General features: G+C 34.5%; 1 protein-coding gene across 1 annotated transcript in view; it reads left to right on the forward strand.

Annotated features, from left to right (window-relative positions):
* The first annotated feature begins 4,527 nt into the window (after positions 1-4,527).
* The window catches only part of Fur2 (furin-like protease 2), a 71,640-nt gene continuing 51,825 nt past the window's right edge, over positions 4,528-24,342 (forward strand). Inside the window, exon 1 of the mRNA XM_069840248.1 lies at positions 4,528-4,681. Within this exon, the coding sequence (XP_069696349.1) occupies positions 4,567-4,681 (115 nt within the window). The 5' untranslated portion in view covers positions 4,528-4,566. The remainder of the gene's footprint in view (positions 4,682-24,342) is intronic.

Genomic DNA, 24,342 nt, shown 5'->3' on the forward strand with positions numbered 1-24,342 from the left:
TCGAAGAAAACTAATGGAAACAATGAGGAACGGGAAAAAGTGTAGATGATAGTAAATTAAAACATTGTTACCTTATGTTCTGTTTGTGTACTTTTCTTTACAGAACATGTTCAGAAAGTCCACCGTCAACTTCAATGCACTTTGCAGCTCTTGTAGACAGCTTCTGCGTTGCTGATCTGAGCTGATTCGGACATTCCTTTACTTGAGCACAAACATGCCAAAATGAGAGCGAGAATTGTATATCGGACCAGAATAAATTGGAAAGGCCATCCAAATATTGAATGCATAGCAGCTGTAAAAGTCGTCAGGAAGGAAAATATATTACGACTAGACTTAGTTGAATTGCCACACGCAGCATGCAGTCAGGTTGCCGGTGTACGGTAGTATAGAGGAGGTGAGCGACCGCCCGGTCTGGTAGTGTAAGCAGTTCATGTTAAGAGTTGTGACCGGTCCAAATAGATAGAGCAGCTACAGCTAATGTATACCTAAGTAAGCACTTGTTTTTGCACTACTGTGGTTGGAATAGTTAAAGCTTAACATTTGTTCAGTGCAGACAATAATTCAATTAAACATACTACAATGAGAATGTTGCTGTTCCAAATAATTGCCTCTGGAATACCCTTACCCCCGCAGCCAGTCTTGACACGGTGGGGAACGTGGTTGGATGCTGTTAATTATTATGCAGAACATCACGGCAAAATAATGGAGGTAATTGATGCATTGGATAGCACAGACAGTTCCAATGTTGCAGCTGTAAAATCATTGCCTTCTGAACAGCTATTGGAAGATATTCTGTTCATTGATTCTAATTTTAAAATCGTGTCCAAAAGCATCATCTTGTTAGAATCGTCTAAACTACAACTCTCAGAAGCCCCTTAATATAGTAGATAAAGTATCACAAACCGTTATTCAAAATAACAATTCACTAATTTCAGAAAAAATGAAATGTAAGTTGAGAAACATTATTGCTAAAAATTCTGCCTATTCACAACTTCGTACTATAAATGATGTACCATCAGGTCATGACAAGACATCTGAAGTTGGTGTACTAATAAGTAGTGACTTTCCGTTCTTCAAATATGTACGTATTACATCGTGTGATGTTGAACGTACATTTTCCCAAAATAAAAACTGTTTAAATGATCATCGGAGGAGGTTACTTTGCAGTCGCTCAAAATGTACGTAACTCTTCACTGCAATGCACATATTCAAGGATGATGTGAGTATCTTACATTAAATTTTGAGTTAATATATCTCACTACAAAATAATGGTGTATTTACATGTTTAGACGTTTCCTACTTCAATGATCATTCAATATATTTCTTGAATGCAGGATAGAGGTTTTATTGTAACCGCAGTATACTGCTCAGTGCTTACATTAGAGGCATACTCCATCCGTTGCACGCCCCCTTCTCATACAGTCTATTCCGCGTGCGTAGTAAACCTTGCGATTCTCGTGGCAATTCCACGAAGTCTAATTATGACAATCCACAAAGAAAAGTGAAGTTGGAATTATGACATGTGAGATATTAAAGAGAGTTCTGAGAAATCTTTACGAATAATAATGTCCAAGCATGTGGAAAAAGGAATTGGAATTATCGAATATAAGATACCTAATGAGAAGAGTTCTGAGAAGTCTGAACGGATAAACATATCGAAAGCATGTGGATGATGATTATATTCAAAACTTATTTCCGGTAATGCTATTGTTACGAGTATAAGCCACAACTATTGTCATATTTCCCGGATAGTGTGTGATTTCTGGGATGCCTATTAAAACTTGAATAAAGGAATTCACCTACTTTCGATGTACTACCTATTTCTTTTATAAAAGTCACACTCCACTGCCTCGGTTCTATGGACAACATAAAATAATAATAATAATAATAATAATAATAATAATAATAATAATAATAATAATAATAATAATAATAATATTAATATTAATAATAATAATAATAATTTATTTAACCTGGCAAAGTTAAGGCCATACGGCCTTCTCTAACACTCAACCAGGAGTAAAACTGCGTTACAACAAACACTACAAATTTACAAAGTACACTACAATTTTACACACAAAACTGAATAAGATAATAATAATAAAATGTAAACAACAAATAAGTAGAAATCAGACATAATATATTACATACACAAAAAAGGAAAAAGCATAATAAAATGTGAACAGCAGGTCAAAATAAATGAGACATACAAAGTATAAAAAATAAGACAATTATTGATAATAATAATAATAATAATAATAATAATAATAATAATAATAATAGCTAATAAGTTAATAATAATGATAAAAAATAAGAATAGTAGTAGTAATAATAATAATAATAATAATAATAATAATAATAATAGTAGTAGTAGTAATAGTAGTAGTAGTAATAAAATAGTGCAGTACAAAGCATACAATGAATACAATATTTTTAGGTACACACAGTAAGGAAAATTATGATTATATATAGCTCAACTTATCACATTATAGATATACCATTATTGGAAAATATGAAAACAAAAATATAAAATAAGTTAAATATCACTAGAACATAAAAAATGTGAATACGTGGAAACATGCAATACAACACTTGTCATAATAGTAAGTTAGTTTGGCAACTCGTGATAAGATAATTTTCTAACTTGGATTTGAAAGATTTCAATGTTCGGCAGCCCTTGACTTCAGGCGGCAGAGAGTTCCAGTGACGAGAGGTAGCAACAGTGAAAGATGACGAATACAGAGATGATGTGTGAAGTGGAATTTCTAGCGTGTTATCGCGTTGTGATCGAGTATTAATATTATTATAGCGAGAGAGAGTATGAAAACGAGCGAATAAATAATAGGGGGATGAAGTGTGCATAATTCGATATAAGAGAGAAAGTGAGTGCAGATTTCTCCTCTCATGTAACCTAAGCCATGATAACTTCTCGAAAGAAGGTGAGATATGATCATTGTATCGAACATTACAAATGAAGCAGACGCACGCGTTACGAACACGCTGTAGTTTCTGAGCGGAATCAATCCTGAGATCACTGAACAAAACGTCGCAATAATCGATGTGAGGTAGAATGAGTGTCTGCACCAGCGTCTGTTTTAATTTAGAAGGACTATTTCGTTTATATGACATCATTCCATTTTCGACCAATGAAGTGTAATGAAATTTTGAATTGCAACCAATCACAGTCAGACTTTGCGATAATTTTTGCAGCTACATTTATCGTTATCAATTTATCGCATGATCGTTCTTTTGTTTAGTCGTTGTCGCCAACTGTTTCCCCGTGAATTGATGATCATGAATGCATTAAGATGCAACTACACGGTTAAACTTTTCTTTCAACTTTAAAGCAATGAATATAAGATTGATATTTAATATTAATATATTTACGCAATGAAGACGACCTTCAAAACGGCGCACCATGGAGACACAAAATCTTCATGCATCTTAATTGAACTACCTTTTAAACTTGATTCTTTCAATATTCTTCCCAGATTGCATGCATCTGCGATTGGAATATTGAACTGTGTAGATGCAGCTTTAGTTCCGTTACACACCACAGCGAGAATGCGTTTGTCGAGCTATAAAAAATGCTTTCCTGTAGCACGAGTAACGGTCGAAATAAGGCACAACTGAAATTAGACCTGCTCCCACAGGTAACTTAACCTATAATTGTAGCCTATAAAATTTGTATTTTGTGAATGAAATGAAACAGTTAATAGAAAGTCAGATGTTCAAATTTATGTAACATCATAGCATATCAAACCCAATGACCTTGCATAGTAATAATAAGGTCTTTTCATCAAACTGCCTTCCGTATGGCGTAATAAAATTCGTGTTTTAATTAGGCCTATCTATACAGAGATAGCTTCACTGTGTAGCAACATGTCTCGCTGTGAATACGTAAGAATTGGTACATAGCTGTCCCCACTGTTCTGTTAAATTAAATTATGATTTCAGCAGATAATGAAAGTGTATTGATCTTATAATAAGAGAAAAGTGCAGTACATGTAATTAACATTGTTAAACCTGTATTTCGCTTTTCGCAATTGGCATTGCTGAATAATGACATCGAATTTCTTTATTGTAGTAATCGATATTCATCTACGAGTATTTCAACTTCACAATGTCTGAATAGGTTAAGTATTCGTTAATATACAATTATTAACATTTTGTGATCGAATTTTAGGGATATATTATTTACATTTATATTTTATTCACGAAATAGTCCTAATAAATGTCACTCGAGGTCTGAGATTTATCGGCGAATCTCAGACCTCTCGTGACATTACTACAGATAATGATACGATCTTTTTAGTCAATGGAGAACAGAGAATGCCTTCTTACATGTATATTTAATATGCGTATCCCAATATATGACACGCGCTTTCCATCTATAAAGGTGGTCAAGCGGGCAGGAATCGGGCATGCCCTGGGTGGCTGGGCAAGCACTGGGCAGGCGTTGCTCTTAACATGAAGCAAGAGAGATGAATTTTAAAACGAGGACCTCTTTATTTGTTGCAGGACCAACATGCCAGCACGGACATCAATGATAACGATGATGACCCTATGCCAAGGGACAACGGGGACAACAAACACGGCACTCGATGCGCAGGGGAGGTGGCGGCCGTCGCCTTCAATAATTACTGCGGCATCGGCATCGCCTACAATGCCAGCATCGGCGGTGAGTGTCGTGTTGTATTTGATGTATTCTTATTTCATGCTTCTGCCAAGTCTGAGTTTAGGCTTTAATTTTATTCATATATGCCTACAACTATCAGTTATTCATAGATTTCAAAAAGGCATATGACTCGGTTAAGAGAAAAGTTTTTATTGAATTTGACATTTCCAAGAAACTAGTTCGATTAATTGAAATGTCTCCGTGAAATATAGAGCAGACTGCGTATAGGCCAGTTTCTATCTGATGATTTTCCAATTCACTGCGGGCTAAATCACTATCACCTATACTTTTGAACTTTGCTCTAGAACAGCGGTTGCCAAACATCACGAAATTGTGACGTAATAGAAATGCAACCCGCACACCACTGTCGCAGGGAGAGGGGTGGAGTGGATATCTCTTCAGGTAATGCAGTGAATAACAGTGCAGTGACGGACTGTGACCAGAAAACAAAAACAATATAATATTCTTCTACTTATTAACTACACACACTTTTTTCCGTGTTAACTTTTATCCTCCTGTTCATTATTTTTGTATTATTAATAAAATAAAATATGTTTTCTTATTTACCATAAAAAGAACGTGTACTTCACATCAGCAGATATTTGAAATTATAAAAACATACCAGGCTGGTCTCGAAGTTGGAAATTACACTACACACTTCAAAAAACGTCGAAGTATTTTACCCCGATTAAGACATAGAAGCCGATGCTTTTTGTTGTTGGTTTATTAATAAAATATTAAATTTACAGGTAAGAGCGTGGTAGTCTTTATATGAAGAAGATTAATGACAACGTACATTGTTCTTTTATACTTCATTTAAAATTTTACAACAAATTAAGTATCTCATATTTTTGCCATCTGCACAAAAGAAATACTTTTGCTCCCATGCTCCTTAAAATTAAGTTTTTACATATGTTCTGTTTTCTGTTTTGGAAAAGACATCGAAACATATTATCCTACACACTTGTAACATTACATGTGTATGTCCGCTGCTGATAAATGTCTTATCTTATATCGAAGTGAAGGCTGTTAACAGAGGGTGGGGTATGATGCTATAGTTACGCTTGAGTGGAGGCAGGGGCATGTGTCGCGACACAGCTTTTGCCGATCACTGCTCTAGAATATGCCATTATGAAAGTCCAGGAATATAGACTACACAGAGTTTGTAATTGAACGGGTTACATCAGCTGCTTGTCTATGCTGATGACTTGAATATGCTAGGAGAAAATTCACAAACTATTAGGGAAAACGCTGGAATTTTATTTGAAGCAAGTAAAGAATAGATTTGGAAGTAAATCCCAAAAGACGAAGTATATGATTATGTCTCGTGACCTGAACACAGTACGAAATAGAAATATAATAATTGTAAATTTATCCTTTGAAAAGGTGGAAAAATTCAAATATCTCGGAGCAACAGTAACAAATATAAATACCTGTTATTATTCAGTTGAGAGAGTTTTGTCATCCAGTCTGGTTTCAAAAAAAATGCACAACTCCGCTCTCTTTTTCTTTTGTCATCTTCGTTTGTTCTTTTTCTGTCTGTTTATAGGTCAGTTGTTATGAATAATCTATAACGAAGATATATTCAAGGAGTAAATTAGGTGCAAAATAAACATCCTTTTCCTAGTCGTGTGAACCAGGTGGTCTTAGGCAAATTCTCGCTTACATGAGATTGGTCATGTTTTGTGTCTAAGGCTGTGCATTGTGCAGTTTCAACGTAATGTTGTTTAAGAAAACAATACAAATGTAAATATATTTTCTACAGTACCGTACACAAGATATCTTTCCAGTAGTATGTCTCCTATTTTTATGTCTACATTGGTGACCGATGGTTATCCATTAATACTGCCAAGGGAATTATTAGTAACAGCGTCAATTCTCCATATGAAATTTAAATTTTAACATATATATAAGTATGACGATATTTTATATTTTATCAATTTTAATTGTTAACCAGCACATATAACAAATATTGTAACATGGGTTTTATGTACAGTACGATTATTTAGTCCTGACAGTCGCCGGAGATTTGCGCGTGGGACAGGCTAGTCCATTTAGTTACGCCAAGGGGTGTTTGGTTTATTCACTCGCTTGCCTTTACCGACTGCTCGCCTTTATCTCTACTCCGGAACTCTCCCCACTCCTTCTATTACTTCCCCTCTTTTGCGTCGCTTAGCTGTCAGGACTAAATAATCGGTCTGCACATATATACCAAGTTACATACAATTTTAGCAAATTAGCAAATCATTGCAAATTAATTAAAATCAAGATATTCCCTATAAATATATTAAACTACTACTACATATAACTCGTGACTTCATCTTTTACTGTTATACAAAATACAAATCAATATTTCATTACAAATGAGTACGTTTTATGTTGTACTTATGTTAGATATCGTTAAACAGTTACGTATCTGATGATGTCGTATGGGCGAAAACGTTTTAGTAACATGTTGTAGCAAATGTTAATTTGCAATAAGAATGATAAGTCATATGATTGAAAAATGTTAAATAAATATATTTTATAACTTTGTAATTGACTTATCTGAAAACCAAAAATGAATTGTAAAAAACTCTTCTTAACAACCTGACAGCATTATCAGCAAATTTTGCATTGCTTTCTCCTGTCAGACGTAGTGTGGGCGCTGCGTTGCCATTGCCGAAGAAGAGACTGTTCTTTTTTCAGTGGTCGAAGTCTTGTAATCCGGGACTCTACCTTCGTCAGTGTCTCAACCTAGCGAACTGCATTCATCGTATTTTCTTATTAAACTTTCGACTGAATTCTAAGAGCTTCATGAAGTGTGTTTATGAATGGCCTACTTTTATAGGGTTATTCAAAAGTCAGAGTACCTTCGAAACCGTTGAAACTTTATTGAAAATAAAACTTCTTTCTTGTTAGAGTAAAGTGATGAAGCCACATCTCACCGCTAGTAGCGAGTCTGTTCAGAAAACTGTAATGATCGATGTCGGTTAGTGACAGTTTCTTCAGTGTTATTGTCATCAACATTTAGCTTTCATGGAATTAGACACTTGTTGACCTGTTTCAACATCACTTTTCCAACAGTCGTTTCATTGGTCCACTGCTGCAATTATCATACACTAGGTTCGTAATCCATTCAAAAGACATGCCACGTTACTGGGAAGCCTCACAAGAGGAATATAGTGTTTTTGTAAAGAAAATATAGAACAGACATGGGCGTTGCAATTATAAACAAACTTTCCCCACTTCCACGAGAGACCGATTTTTCAAGAGGATCATGAAGTCGGAGTTTCATAGATATGGGTTATTTGCAAAATATGTATAACAAATGGACGATTGAGAACGTCAGAATTAAAGTACTATTTTAGTGCATATTCTACATGTATTAATAGAGTGCAATGTCTCTGCCCATAGTAATCAGTCACTGTACACTCACCTTGCTTTACAGCATTCTCTAGAAGTATCAATGAATATTTGATGGTACGGCTAAATTTCAGGTGTGTTACAGGAGAAGACAATGGGTCTTTTATAGGATTAATATTCCTTTATTTTTATGTCTGGTATTCTTTAAACAGTGCATAAGTCCTAGAATAGTAACAGAACTAACTTCAGATCAAAAATGAACAAATATTTTAAATATCTTAATATCAGATCTGTTACCTAATATAAAGATAATAACTAAGGAGCGGATTCCTATGTAATTAAATATTCTTTTTGCGTGTGATAAAACACAATTAACAAAGTTAAACGTTCCGAACATGAAGTTTCAAGTTTAAAACTCAAATTTTATTTCACATAAAAACACATATTTTCACAAAAAAAATGTAAATACATATTTTCAGGAAATGTATTATAAATACATAAATCTTGGAGATTTTTTACTTAAATAATTTTTTTGCAAGAACTTTTAAATATTTTAAAACTAAATCAATTACATCACTCACAAGTACGTTATCTTTTTAAGAATTCTTGGTAGCTTCGTGTTTGTAAGCGCTGTGTGGTGTATCCGTGATCCATTTTTGTAATAGTATCGTCTCAAGTTCTGAGAACTGCTAGGCAACATATCAGTGTTATTATTAGAGAATAAATTAACATGGACAAGGAGGAGAGATCTTGCAACACATAATTAGGAATGTTTATTGTTGCTGAAGATGATTTCATTCCACACTTTGTGAAACACAACAGAGAGCTCGGGTATGAACATTATTTAATTTAAACAAATCTCTCGCCTCTCGCTCATGTCTATCAAGTAAGGCAATATATCTTGTTGTGATTGCCTGTTATCGGGCTTCATCAATCGATATCCTTCAAGATATACTGAAAGATGGCTGTTTAAAAAACGATTTGGCTTTCCTATTAGCAAATCTAAGTTTTTGTGTGACTCCATAAAAAAAATCGAAACATCCAAAACCTGTTGTCTGAAACAGGGAGGTGCGTGCCGTGGAAATTAAACTAGACTCGCTACCAGGTTCAGAAGTACAAGTACTAAGGGACAAATTCCAGAATGTGTTTGGGAAAAACAGTGGATATAAAAAAATGTGTAAAGTTGCTCAAGTATTGGAGGGTGTGCCTGTAGGTGAAATTGACGGTGTATGCGTTTGTGACATTCCTCTCTTTAAATATGCACGTCTGACGTCCTATGATGTGGAAAGATCGTTTTCACAGTATAAGTCGTTGTTCAGAGATAATCGGCATGCATTTGTGATGGAGAATTTGGAGATGACCTTTGTTGTTCACTGCAATTCTCGGCCAACTACTAGCACTCAAGTGTGGTTGATGAGTACCTAGTAACATTTTTTTTTTTAATATTTAGCAATATTTTCGTACTTTTTAGCAAATAAAAATATATATTTAAATTTTTTAGCACATAAAAATCCGCTCCCTAATAATAACTTCTTCAGTAACTAACAGAAAACTATTCTTTCAGTAACAATTTCTTAGTAGATTGTCATTAAGGCGAAGATATTAGAGCCTTAGTTTCTTTAATGACAGATAATTAGAAAAAAATTAAGACACTGTTTTGTATGATGTAACAGACATGACATGGAGTAACAGATCTGACAGGCAACAGACATGACAAAGCAAACATAAGCATGTGCTAACCTAAAAATTTTTTTGCTTAAAAATCTTCAAAATAGCCACTTAACTACTGGACACGTGTACTATTATGTCCTCTCGATCTTGACTTTGTGTGTTGTTATTTGTGGAAAACACAACACAAACAGATCTGACAGAGTAAAAATGCACGCTTAGACTAAAACACAAAGCAAGAGTATGACACACAAACTCGCAAAATCGAAATGAGTGAACATAGCAGTATAATCAAGATGGCTCTTTGTGCATCATCCTGGCTTGTGCTGACATCTGTGGGATTTCTGTTTGAAGTGTGTATCCATGGGAACAGAATGGTGTAACAGACCTGACTGATTTACAGGACTAGAGTAATTATTATGCAATCATATTTAAGGATATATAAAGTCAGACATAAATGAAGAAGTTTCGATAATATCAAATGTTACTTTAATTTTATTCTCAATTACATTATTAAACAAACCTTTATCTGGACATAATCATGCTCCATTTTAAATACTTAACTAGTATGGAGACAGCAGTTTATCTGTTACTATGAGAATTTTATTTTATTCTCGTAAAATATTTCACACGAAGGAAATAATTCTTGTTACGTTTACTACATTAATATTGAAACTACTCACTGTTAGGAATTTATAACTATATCGTTAAATGCAATAATGGGAATGGTATTAATTGATGGACGTCATTTGTTATACAAATTCTGCAGATGACCCAGCAATATAAAGGATTGAATTCGTATGATTTTGAGATTTAGCAGCCTTCATTGAATATTTCAGCAACCTTTGAATTTAAAAAAAAATTGTTCTTTTAGTTTAAATATTGTTTAAACCTTTTTTTCGCTGAAGTATATACTTGCTATCCTACAGCAGACCTGAAATTTGTTTCATACTGTATCGCCCAGCCAGCAACATTTCCGTGTGTCCCTAATTAATTAACTAATTAATTTATCACTTGCTTCCCTCTAGCAACTTTACATCAGTTCCCTTTTAGCAAATTCGTATAACTTTTATTGTGTAATTGGCATGGCACAATTATAGTTACGTAACGAGAAGCGAGACCATTGTGTCAAGCACACCTGAAATAGGTCATCTGTGTGCTTCTAATTATAAATTATGCTTCAAGGACATAGTACTTTACCTGCCTTTTAAAATCAAGCTGCTGCCGTTTACATAGGCTGTCTAATTGCAATTAATTTAGTTTTGATTTACATCATTTCTGGCTAAGCATTGAAAAGTTGTCGAGTTCGATGTCAGCATGCTTGTGTCTAAAATTTATATCTTAAGTTACTGATGTTTTTTTTTTTATATTTAAATTGACAACCACACTATACAAACACATGAAGAGGCTTCTGCAACATGAAGTCAGGAGTATGTTTGAACCCCACTTCAGTTACTAAATGTATATTGAACAAATATTCGTATTTAACGCAGGCAAGAAATAGAAAGACAACTGAATACGTTTAAAATCACTTTTGCGGAACAATTAGTAAAATATTAAAGAAAATTCCCTAAAGAAACTTTATTGAAACTTATAAAGTAATAGCATTATTACCCTTATTATATTTTTATGCTCGACCATGCCGAAATGTAGTAATTATACACCTGGTAGTAGCCCTTTAATGCACCTCATTAAAGTACACCTATTCATTATAATTCAGTTGTTCAGCCAATGAGAAATCACCATTGTACCATTATAAAACCGCAATTATCGATTATTCTTGGATATGCAATCAAAAGACAATTAGCGAAAAGTCACGGAGGCTGGAAATCCAATACTGTCGCAGAAGGTTGTCTTCTGTTGCTATAATAATTAGCGTTAATTGTAAATAATATTCAAATAAATTCAATTTGTCATCTCGTTTTTCAATTCTAAATCAATTTCCAGGTTATATCAAGACTAATGTTCATGTTATTCTCTAGATTATATCAAGGTCAATGACATTCGTGCCTCGGAAAAAATCAATACTTTCGCGTCTGCGCACATCTCACAATTCAGGTCAGTTCCGCTCCTCACTTACATAACCATAACATGAATACTTATGAATAATTTCAAGTTAGAAATATGGTCGAGCATAAAAAGTCTTATGAAACTTGCCTATAATGGTAATTAAGACGCTCGTATGAAAAGTATGAAACTCGCTTGCGCTCGTTTCATAAACAAATATACTCACGTCTTAATTACTACCATTATAGGCTCGTTGCATAATGTACTATTATTTAACTAGCTAGCTAGCTAGATAGCGAGTACAAATTAAAATTATAAAATAAAAATGTTTCTAGACACTACCGTAAGAGCCAGGCTCGTGTACGGTGTGGTCTTAGCCAATAATATAACATAGAATTTACAAAGACAGTTTACTAAATACAGTAACTTAATTCAAACCAATAAATAACACATAAGAGTAAAAAAAAAGAAAGAGAAAAAGAGAGGAAAAACACATTAATATAAATTGACAATCGGACAGAAGCCAGTGATATTCAATAAAAACATGAATATAGTCGACAGAAATAAAAGGTATAAAAATACACACATTTGTTAATATTATAAGTATATCATGATAAGTTTACAAATTTCTTTTTTAAAAACTTCAATTTTAAAATATTCCAAATTTGGAAAATGGTTTGTAATTTTATTATAAAGTCTTGGGTCGAAACTAGCACCATGTTTAAGAGCTGCACTTGTATAACATTTAGGCTCAATTAATGAAAAAGTATACTTTTGTCTTCGAGTACGATATTCATGTCGATTAGATTTATGTTTTATTTGATTTCTGTGGTAGTAAGCTACTAAGCTATATTTATAAATTTCTTCAATAGTTAATACTTTAAAATCTGTATAAATTAAATTTGTTGGGTAATCCATATTTTTGGTTGGACAAATTTGTATTAATTTTCTGTGTAATAAAATTAATGGAAGAAGTACAGATGATGCTACTCCACCCCAATTTATTATATCATATTATATTAATGATTGTACTAAAGCTAAAAATACTACCGGTATTCTCAATGCTATGGATAATTGTAAATAATACTACTATTCCACACAGCTCGACTGTGAAGAATCTTGGCATTTATATGGATTGTCACCTGGAATGGAATGGACAAGTGAATCACACTTCCAAAAAAATATTTTCTATTATTCACTCATTAAAGCGACTGAATCACTTTCTTCCTGATAAACTAAAATTAATCCTTGTACAAACACTCGTGATGCCACACTTCGACTACTGCGATATTATATTAAGTAACCTAAATGCAAATTTAAGCAGCAGACTACAACATGTGCATAATGCGTGCGTCCGTCATATTTGTAATATTCGTAAGTATGATCATGTTTCCCCGTCTTTCCAAACTCTGTCTTGGTTAAGGCTAAGCGATCGGCGAGCCCTGCATTCTCTTGTTCTCTTATTTCAAATTCTGCGCACCGCTACCCCAATCTATTTGGCTTCTCGTTTTCAAAATTTATCCGCATATCATCAGCTAAGTACAAGATCTCATCATAACAGTTTACTCATTATACCTTACCACAAGACATCTTTATATTCTTCATCTTATACAGTTTCAGTTGCTAGAAATTGGAACTCGCTAGCGAGTGATGTAAGGGGTTGTTGGACAATAACTTCATTTAGGTCAAAATTACATAAATTCTTACTTAACAAATTAATTGCTGAATAATATTTATTACTTATAACGGAACTAACATCTGTCCATTCTTATTATCATCATTAATTTCTCTAAATAGATTTACAGAACCTCTAATGGCAATTACATTAATTTTCTCATTATAAAAATATATTTTAGATTTATATTTTTTTTTCTCCCTGTAACATAGTTCTAGTAAGCTTATATTAAATTAATTTTCATCATTTTACTAACTATCTCAAATCTAAAATTAATTATAATTGAACTAAATTAGCTCATAAATTAAGTTACTACTTTACCTTATAGGTTTATCTAAATTTAAATAAATATGTGGTCTACTAATCGTTAAAACTTAACTGAAGAATATTGCTGGGGAATCTTTTAAGTGTAGTGTAAATATTCGTAATTTAAATATGTATTGTATTTATTTTGATGTACCGAAGTACATATGATATTTCCATGCAGATATTCTGCGTCATCTCATGATGAAAGAGTGATGGAACGGAGAAAAATTTTCTCCGGCGCCGGGATTTGAACCCGGGTTTTCAGCTCTACGTGCTGATGCTTTATCCACTAAGCCACGCCGGATACAATCCCGACGCCGTTTAGAATCGTCTCAGATTAAGCTCCATCTCTTGGGTTCCCTCTGGTGGCCGCCCTCTGCACTACGTCATAGATGTCTATGAACGCAGGACCGAAGTCCATACATGTGTTGAGGTGCACTCAGATGAGTGACTGATTGGCCGGGATCCGACGGTATGGGCGCCGTCTTAAATCACAAAGTGATTTATTACGCATATCATATATATATATATATATATATATATATATATATATATATATATATATATATTGATGTACCGAAGTACATATATTTCCATGCAGATATTCTGCGTCATCTCATGATGAAAGAGTGATGGAACGGAGAAAAATTCTCCGTGGATAAAGCATCAGCACGTAGAGCTGAAAACTCGGGTTCAAATCCCGGCGCCGAAGAGAATTTTTCTCCGTTTCATCACTCTTTCATCATGTATTGTATTGATTAAGGCTGGTTGAATGGAAGAGAAGGCCTTATGGCCTTAACTCTGCCAGCGGAAGTAAAACATTATTATTATTATTATTATTATTATTATGGATATATGTCGACATTTATATTAAGTCAACTGCCATTATACAAGGAGCGCACTCAATTGAGTGACTTGGTGGCCGGGATTCCACAGTATCAATTGTTACCATATATTCTATAGGACCAAAAATTAATCTTTACGTAGATCCTTCGCCCAGCAGTGCATATTACTGTGCAATTGAAATATCAAGTAGTAAAAGATGTGATGAAGCGATCAGAATGGAAGTTTGCACTTCGTTATGGAAATTCTGCGTTAGAAACAAGACTATTACCAAAGGCCCGGATTCGTAACCCGCTCAGAATTTGCATTTATGTCTCGTTTTTCATTACGTTCATTACGACTATCTGGTTTCCACTATCTAATTACCTTTCCGTTGGCAAATACAGGCGAAGAATAGCAAAACGCACACAATCCAACGGAATTGGAGTGTACAAAAACATTAATTTGATTTATAAAACATGAAAAATCTCTAAGGAATAATTAAAACTGTTATCTGCATTTGTACTGCAAGTAACATTGTTTTTAGTGTCTTCTTCCTGCGAATCGATTTCGACACTGCAGAACATTGGAAACATTTCATTCTTTATTAAGGATTTCCCGTGATATTAACCGGAATAAGTGCGTATGAATACTATAAATTCAGTGTCAGGTAATAGAAATTGTTTCATTTATGTATTTTATAGGGTAACATCTGTCCTTTATTACCTGTAATTAACCTCGTGCGTCCTCTACCTTAATCTCTGAACAGCCTCACGTTTTTATGCTATTGATCATAACGTGAGAGATCTCACTTGTAGAAGCAAATCTGACCCTAAGGTAACACTAAGTCTTCCACATCACTAGACACTCGGCGCTGAGTAGCAGCCGCCAGCTCTACTTGCTGGCCGTCTTTGCCCCCAATGAAATACCCCAGGTATTCTCTCTGGTAAAGGCTAAGTGAATCCTAGGGCCATAGTACCGCCGGAGAGATTTAGAGCAATGGGAGGAAACCATAAACCCATCGGGAATCGAACTCGCGACTTTCCGGTTTGTAGCGCAGCTAACTTCTGTGACATTCCATGGTAATTGTGCCATGGTTGACAATGTTACACGCTTCCGATTACACATACAAATGTATAAAATTATTTCCTTTTGTACAGGAAACATTAAACATTAATAGGACTATCACACACAAACACACATAGTAGATCCACATACATAATATATATTCGTCCATTTAAAGCTTATACTTTATTTTAAAAACGGACTTTTATTTCACGTTACTGTCTGCAGGAAGAAAAATCGTAGCAACTTCAGTTCTTGGTGCTTAAGAAATTCTACGTCTCTACTCTCATCCTTGTTTTTCAGTGACAGACGCAGAATTTTCATGAAGGAAATTCTCAGAATGACTTTCACCCTAGATCATATATGTAACAGATAACTCATCCCTATGTTAAAATTGGCAGCACTTTGAAGAGAACAACCGCCAGGATCGCCACCCTTCCGCCATAAACGAACATGAGATGGCAGTACAGTCGCTAATGGAATTCAAATGAGAATTATGACGTAAACCTGACAAAAGTTATTAACGTCAAAGCCTATAAAGCCGACCTATATAGGTATATAATATGATCTAGGCTTTCACATACAAAATGTGTGTAATGCTTGTTTTTTAAATGTTACTTATATTTGTGTACATTCTTCATTGTTCTCTTTTTGCATTTATATCCGCGCTTTAAACGAAGCTGTGTTGGACAGAGTGGATGAAGAAAGAATGGTGCTAAAACTGATCAGAAAGAGGAAAAGGAATTGGCTGGGTCACTGGTTGAGAAAAAACTGCCTACTAAAGGATGCACTGGAAGAAATGGTGAACGGGAGAGAAGTTCAAGGCAGAAGAAGATAGCAGACGATAGATGACATTAAGATATATGGATCGTATGAGGAGACAAAGAGGAAGGCAGAAAATAGGAAAGATTGGAGAATACTGGGTTTACAGTGAAAGACCTGCCCTTGAGCAGAACACTATGAATGAATCCGCTCTTTACTGATAATATTTTTCGACACTGAAATTTTATTCGTCTTTGGAAGTGTGGAGAAACGTCACCCAGACATTTATATGCAATTGTAAATGCGGTTGAGAAATGTTACTCCGTCGATGAATCCGATGTGTTTCGATCATACGTGGTGCCAGAAGTCTGTCAAAGTTCTCACTTTGAACACTAAACTTCAATAACGTATCTTATCCTCTTTTCACGGAAGCTCGACCAAATTCAAATCGTGTAAAAATTCTGCAGGGTGTTTACTGAATTGTTTGAGAAAGGCTCGTAGGTACTGTTTTTGCAAATACTGTGCGGGCAATTTATAGAAATTGAATTAAGATTTAACATGTTTGGATTCATTCGCAGATCCCCTAGTCGTCTGTTGAAGTACCTTCCACTCCATATCGGACCAGGAGTTCGCATCTACTGACTGTTACTCGACTCACCCGACAGAATGCTCTTACTGCGATCCCATTCAGTTTATCGAGAGGGAGGTTTTCAATACCTCATGCTTTTCGGAACTACGTTAGATACTCGTCAGAACTTCTTTCTCTATTCTGGTATTCTGTATCGTGCATTTAAAATGAAAGGTTCATCGAAACACTTCTGGTGTATTAACAGATTTAAATTTCCGGATTATTATTATTATTATTATTATTATTATTATTATTATTATTATTATTATCTCCAAATGTTCATATATTTTCAATGACTAGGAGAAAATTAATGTCCCGCGCAGTGGCGTCGCGGTCTAAGGCATCCTGCCTAGGACTCGCGTTACGGAATGGGGGCTGGTTCGAGTCCTTATGGAAGAAGAAATTTTCTCATGAAATTTCGGCCAGTGTATGGGACCGGTGCCCACCCAGCATCGTGATGCACTTGGGGAGCTACGATAGGTAGCGAAATCCGGTTGCGAATGCCAGCTATAACGGCTGGGGGGATCATCGTGCTAACCACACGATACCTCCAATCTGGTTGGATGATCGTCCACCTCTACTCCGACATATGGGCATGAGGCCATCAGCCGGCTGGTCGGTCTAGGCCCTTCACGGGCTGTAGCGCCACGGATTATTATTATTATTATTATTATTATTATTAATATTATTATTATTAGGATAAAATTAATAAACCAGTAACTAGCTTACATTTCATCAGTATAAATAAGCCTTCTGCCAGTGCGTGATGTATCGAAAAAGATTGCTTTCTGTTCTTAGAAGACATTCTTCATTGACAGTATATGAACACTTCACAACATTTTCTATATGAACTAATTCGCAGAAATGACTGATATTTTCAAAGATTTCTGACAATATTGATTTTTATTCTCATTACATTCTCATAAGTCAAAATCAGGAAATCTGTTTATCTTTTATTACATTCTCTCTTGTACTTTTATGGATTCCCTATCTCTTTAGTTTCCTATGATGCCGTTAATCTCTATATATCAGTAGATCTCCGTCGAAATTCCACTTCCTTTATCAGTAGTATTTGTTCATAAAACTGTTCAGTACATCACATTCTTGGATGATTTACATATTTAAAATGTAAATATATTCGCGTCCCTCAAAGTGACACATTGTATTCATTTACATACTTTTGTGTCTTATTCATTCACAGTTTTCTGTCCAAGGGCAGATCTTTCGCTACTAACCCAGCATTCTCCAATCTTTCCTACTTATATTTTCCCCTTCCTCTTAGTCTCCATATATCATTCATTTATCTTAATGTCGTCTATCACCTGATGTCTTCTTCTGCCTTGAACTTCTCTCCCGTTTACCATTCATTCCAGTACATCCTACATTAGGCAGTTTTAACTCAGCGCATCTCGTGACAGGAAAGCAAAACTTCTCCTTAATTTGACGTTAAAAACTGATCAGTAAGTGAATTTCCAGCCGAATAAATAAAGAATTTTCAACATTTGCTGTAGAGGTTAGTAATCTCTCAAAGATACTCTATATTTGAGGTATAGAAAATTGTGGCTAGCATCATTCGTTTTGAAATAAAGAAAGAAATATTTTCAAATATTGAACGTGATGTTACAGTTTTCAAAATTATTAAATGTTGTTTGCTCATCTAAATTCATAGTGTTTAAGTTGAAAGTATTCATATTCTTTAATTCTGTAGAACATGACGACATTGCTACATCTGGCGATGTTCCCACATTATCGCTTCCACTGTACAAAATCTTGTCCGCAAATTTGATTTTGCTTTATAGAGAATTCTCAACTTAGCCCTCTGCCATATTAGAAGATTTCCACCCTCCATGCCTTTTGAGTGATAGAATGTCAGCACTTGTATCTACAAACAAATTTGCATACGTTCTCCTGAAAGCATTCCTCGTGAAAGAAGTTGGATCTTATAACAAAATACGCCAACAAATTTCTCATTTATCTTCAAAAGTTTTGCATGTGGCGATTTTTTAAATGTACTATATAGGCCTATCAATGCATATCTTTTTTTTTTTAGACTTCTCCGGTACTAAACCTGTCGTCTCGCTTCACTTACCTTTCTTCCCACCATAATCTGAACACACGCTCTAGTCATGAAACAATACTAACAATACCATCCCATCGCACCTCCTCATACTCATCTTCTTTCACAATAGCCCTGCCAAGACTCTGGAATTCGCTACCTGCTAGTATCAGGGACTGTCGAAATAAAATTGAATTCAAACGAAAACTTACTAGGCACTTGGTCAGTAATTGATTTCTTGTAAATAGTTTCTTTAATCTATCACAAAATATTTCAATATTCAGTAATTTCATCACTATACAATTTTGTTATTCTAGATTTAATTTGTAATTCAGTAAATATAAAATATTCTTTGTTTCTCTATGATAAATTATCTAGCTTTAATTAGTCAGGTAATCTTTTCATACTTTGATTTTATTGTAATTGTAATTGTAAATTTAATACTAATTGTAATGTTATTTGTAATTGTAATTGTAAATTTAATACTAATTGTAATTTTATTGTTCATATTGTAGTTGGAATCTCCTGGTAGAGGGGCAGAGAAGGCCTCACGGCCTTATCTCTATCAGGTTAAATAAATAAATACTAAATACTAAACTATCACATTCAGATTTAAACTCCTCTTCTACGTCTGCATTTTCTGCCACGTTGCCTATTACTTCTTCCATAATTCAATTAATACTAGTGGCTTGTGCAGCAAATGCTGCAAACTAAGTTCATTAGACTTTCAAATAAAAATTTTTCAGATTTATTTTCAATGAAGAATACCAGATATTCTGAAAGTTATTTGCTTCCATAATAATGAAACATACTCCATCTTAATGGTTTATTTTTATGTCAAATACTTTTTCTTGAACTTATCCACCTTCAGTTTTTGAGTTTCAACGAGAGAATGCAAGTAACAATGTCAGGACGATCAGTGGGTTTTTCATGTGGGAGTAAAACAATAGCTATTTCATGTCATTGTGGATTCTAAGTGAAAGTTGAAAAAAGTCAGGTTTGCTATGCTTTCGAACAATAGACATAACATCTTGGCATGGCTGCTGCATGTAGAGCTTGAAATGTAGAGGGTGAAATCATTTTATCCTGCTAAGAGATCTTGCTGAAATGATCGGGAGACTACAAAATTTTGTAGGCCTCTTATTTTATCAGTAAATAATACCTTTTGGTCTTTCCTTGGGAACTTTAATTTTTGCACTCTCTCGAGCCAATACTGAAGAGAATATCTACACTACACCGCCATTAAATATATGAAAAAGACCCAACCCCATTTGATTAATAACTATAAAAATATTTGACTCGTAATAACAATATTATAATCTTACGTAAGTTTTGTAGTTATATAAAATAGCCACAACACAGTAAATTATAGAAATGAAGATCTAATTTAAGATACTCTATACATCTACTTATTAACCCCAAAACGTTTCACTTTCATATCATCAATATAGCATTAATATGTATAATTAATGAAAAGTAGTCGCATCATGGCATTAACTATAATAATATTTCATTTCTAATGGTAATAATGTCATCAAACCACTTCAAGTTTTGTAGATTTTAATATCCAATACACAGCTGTACTCAGAAAATCACACACCTCAGAATCAGAACTGTAAATTATTTTTAGTAAGTCTTGAAGTTTTTAATAATCAATTGAATTTGAACTCTAAGTATGTCAGCAATCCTGCAGGTCATGGCCTTCGTGTAATAGCCTATTGTTTATTGCAGTGTGTTTGTGTTTTGTTTTATTCTGAAAAGTCATTATTTCTCAAAACTGTCGACAGATGGATTTTGGAAAATAGGAAAATGATGTAGGAAAATTAACATTTCACTGAAAACTACTATTTTTCTGAAAAACTTAGGGTTCCAAGCTTCAAAATTAGGGGTCATTTATTAAAATCCGCTCAGCCGTTTTCCCGTAATTTCCATTACCAGTTCAAATTATATATGGATATAACTTTTACAGCATCGTAATATGACGTAGTCTACTGCTGTGCAATAAAGGTTAGCATGCCTGACCGTAAAACGAGCAGGCCCAAGTCCAAATCCTGGTTGGGACAAGTTACCTGGTTGAGGTTACTTCCCGGGTTTTTCCTCCACCCATTAAGAGCAAATGTTGGGTAACTTTCGGCGCTGGACCCTGAACTCATTTCGCCATCATTATCACCTTCATATCATTCAGACGTAGATAATAACAGCAGTTGATACAGCGTCGTAAAATAACCGAGTAAAAAAATATGGCGTCAAAGTAATTAATAATGATTTATATCAAAACAAAAGTATCTACATACTTCTATACTAACGAAAGGCAATTCATAGTTTTGACCTTCACTGTTTTAATCTCAATACTCTTTTAATATTTCTCTTAATATTGATAATAGGGCTGGGGACGGAGCGGTTCGGTTCGGAGCAGTTACTGTGACGTCATTACTCGGTTGAACCGAGTACAGTACAGAGTACAAATTTGTGGCGGCAGATTTAAAATTTAGATAGATTGAGTCGATCTTAGAAAGTACTTTGAAAGTGAAACCAAGCGTGTTTTAAAAGCGTTGTGTGCCAATTGACGAGAAAAAAAGTGCTTCTCTTCATTGCAAAATGGCGGTTGCAAATTTCATTTGCGTGATTACAACTATTTGCGGAGTTATTTTGTATGAAAGGCCTATTTAACTTTCAGTGTTGTTATATACGAGTATTACAGGCGAAATAAAATTGATAAAATAATTTATAATACTAACAGCTAATAAATTAACACGAGAGGTAAACGTTAAACGCTGCAGCTAAGTAAAAAAGAAGATAGAAAGAAACGGGCTCCATGAAGCGCTGCCTAAAACACTTAAAAATAACACACAGAATTATTTACTATTACGGAAAGTGGATAAAATAATCAATAAAATGTGGAATCTTAAACTGAAGAACATAATGTTTATTAATTTATAACATTACTAGCCTTCAATACAACCATGCTGTCTTTGGTGAAGAGTAATGTTATTGATAAATTAAAGTAATTAGGTAACATAATTCGTAGAAATAAATACAAATAAAATTATGACTGATGAGGTAACACAAATCCATTAAACACAAATAGAAGAAAAATATAATGCACTTCCTTTTTTAACATATTTTAATATTAATCAAACACTCTAATATGATGATGATGATAATAATAATTATTATTATTATTGTTGTTGTTGTTATTATTATTATTATGTACAGTAATATGTTCAGACTGTCAGTGTTCATTAGGCCCACTTGACAGGTCATATAATAGGATGAACTCCTCTTCAATACTAGAGGCCTTTCAGCCCACCTTGGGGATAAGGAAATAATTTGTCCTGCAGCAGAAAATATTTAAATACAACAGTACCTACGTTGTTGTCTGCTAGAATTAAGTAAAACACGTGATCTCTGTTTGAACGTTTGAACTGACCGGTAACGGCTACGGTTAACCGAGTAACTTCGGAGCTCCGCTGCCAAGCACATAAACCGATAGAACCGAGTAACTCAACAGTTCTACTCGCTCCGTCCCCAGCTCTAATTGATAATGTCCATCGTTCAAAAATACACATGCTTTAAATGTGTAACAGGATCTCGCAAACGTCACGTTTTTTCAGACTCTTTCCTCGATTCTGTTTTAGTGCACTTACCACCCTTGTACTGCAATATACTACTATGTTCTCTCTGGCAGGTATCCCATTAAAGCCGAAACATGGGAGAAAGCTACACCATTGTTGCTCTGTAATCTCCTTCCATAAAGAAATGCAGGACTCCCTGGCGGTTGTCTTTCGAGCATTCGTCTGCTAACAGGTCTGCAGCTGTGTGGGTGTAATGTGATATATTGCCTGCATTCAAACTTTTCCGTACGCTGATGTTTGCTTAAAAAAAACTGAAAGTTGACCACGAAACATATTTCATATCTTCGCTTTTGAATGTCGATGTTTAGGAGTGGAAAGAAAACGGAAAGTTTTTTTGGCTTGCTTGCAGGCCGATATTGATTTCAGATGGACTGTCGAGCGTTGTGAACGGCGCTCCTTGTATTTTGATATGCGAATGCTTGAAAAGGATTTCAAGCTCTGAGACGTTTCTTCCACTTCGATTGTTGCCTTATCCCACTGTTCTATTGCAAAAAATTTGGTTTTCATATGGGGCTGTCGCGCTGGAAAATAAGACTCTTATGTGGTACCTATTCAAATTTCAAGTCAAATTGGAAAAGTAGGATTGATATAGTCTACACATGGAAATTCGTGCAAGAAAGATAGCTGCAATACAATTTCTGTGAAATCGAAGTCTTGCAGTGGATTTGAGAACTAACAAAGTGGTTTGTTGAATACTTCGCGAGGAAAAGAAAACGTTGCAATAAAAATTTCATTTATCCCAAAATTATATCGTAGGATATTGTTATTATTGAATTTGAAGTAAAAGTGTTACAATACCGTATTGTTATATACCAGAAGGGCTGTTGAACTTTATCATAGGTAGTCAGTTTTAAGCTTACTACTACTACTGTTACTACTACTACTACTACTACTACTACTACTAATAATAATAATAATAATAATAATAATAATAATAATAATACTTATCTCTTACAAAAAAATGGCTTTTAAGAAACCCGGAGGTTCATTGCCGCCCTCACATAAGCCCGCCATTGGTCCCTATCCTCTGCAAGATTAATCCAGTCTCTATCATCATGTCCCACCCCCCTCAAATCCATTTTAATATCATCCTCCCATCTACGTCTCGGCCTTCCCAAAGGTCTTTTTCCCTCCGATCTCCCAACTAACACTCTATATGCATTTCTGGATTCGCCCATACGTGCTACATGCCCTGCCCATCTCAAACGTCTGGATTTTATGTTCCTAATTATTCCAGGTGAAGAATACAGTTCTGCGTTGTGTAACTTTCTCCATTCTCCTGTAACTTCATCCCTCTTAGCCCCAAATGTTTTCCTAAGACCTTATTCTCAAACACCCTTAATCTCTGTTCCTCTCTCTCAGCGAGAGTTTCTAAGTTTCACAGCCATAGCCTACAGAACAGTCGGTAATATAACTGTTTTATAAATTCTAACTTTAAGATTTTTTCATAGCAGACTGAATGACAAAAGCTTCTCAACCGAATAATAGTAGGCATTTCCAATATTTATTCTGCGTTTAATTTCCTCCCGAGTATCATTTATATTTGTTACTGTTGCTCCAAGATATTTTAATTTTTCCACCTCTCCGAAGGATAAATCTCCAAATTTTTACATTTCCATTTCGTACAATATTCTGGTAACGAGACATAATAACAATAATAATAGTAATATTTCCACTTCAGAACTCTCCACTTGC

This window comes from Periplaneta americana, chromosome 11 (genome assembly GCF_040183065.1).
Source record: "Periplaneta americana isolate PAMFEO1 chromosome 11, P.americana_PAMFEO1_priV1, whole genome shotgun sequence".
Classification (NCBI taxonomy): Eukaryota; Metazoa; Arthropoda; class Insecta; order Blattodea; family Blattidae; genus Periplaneta; species Periplaneta americana.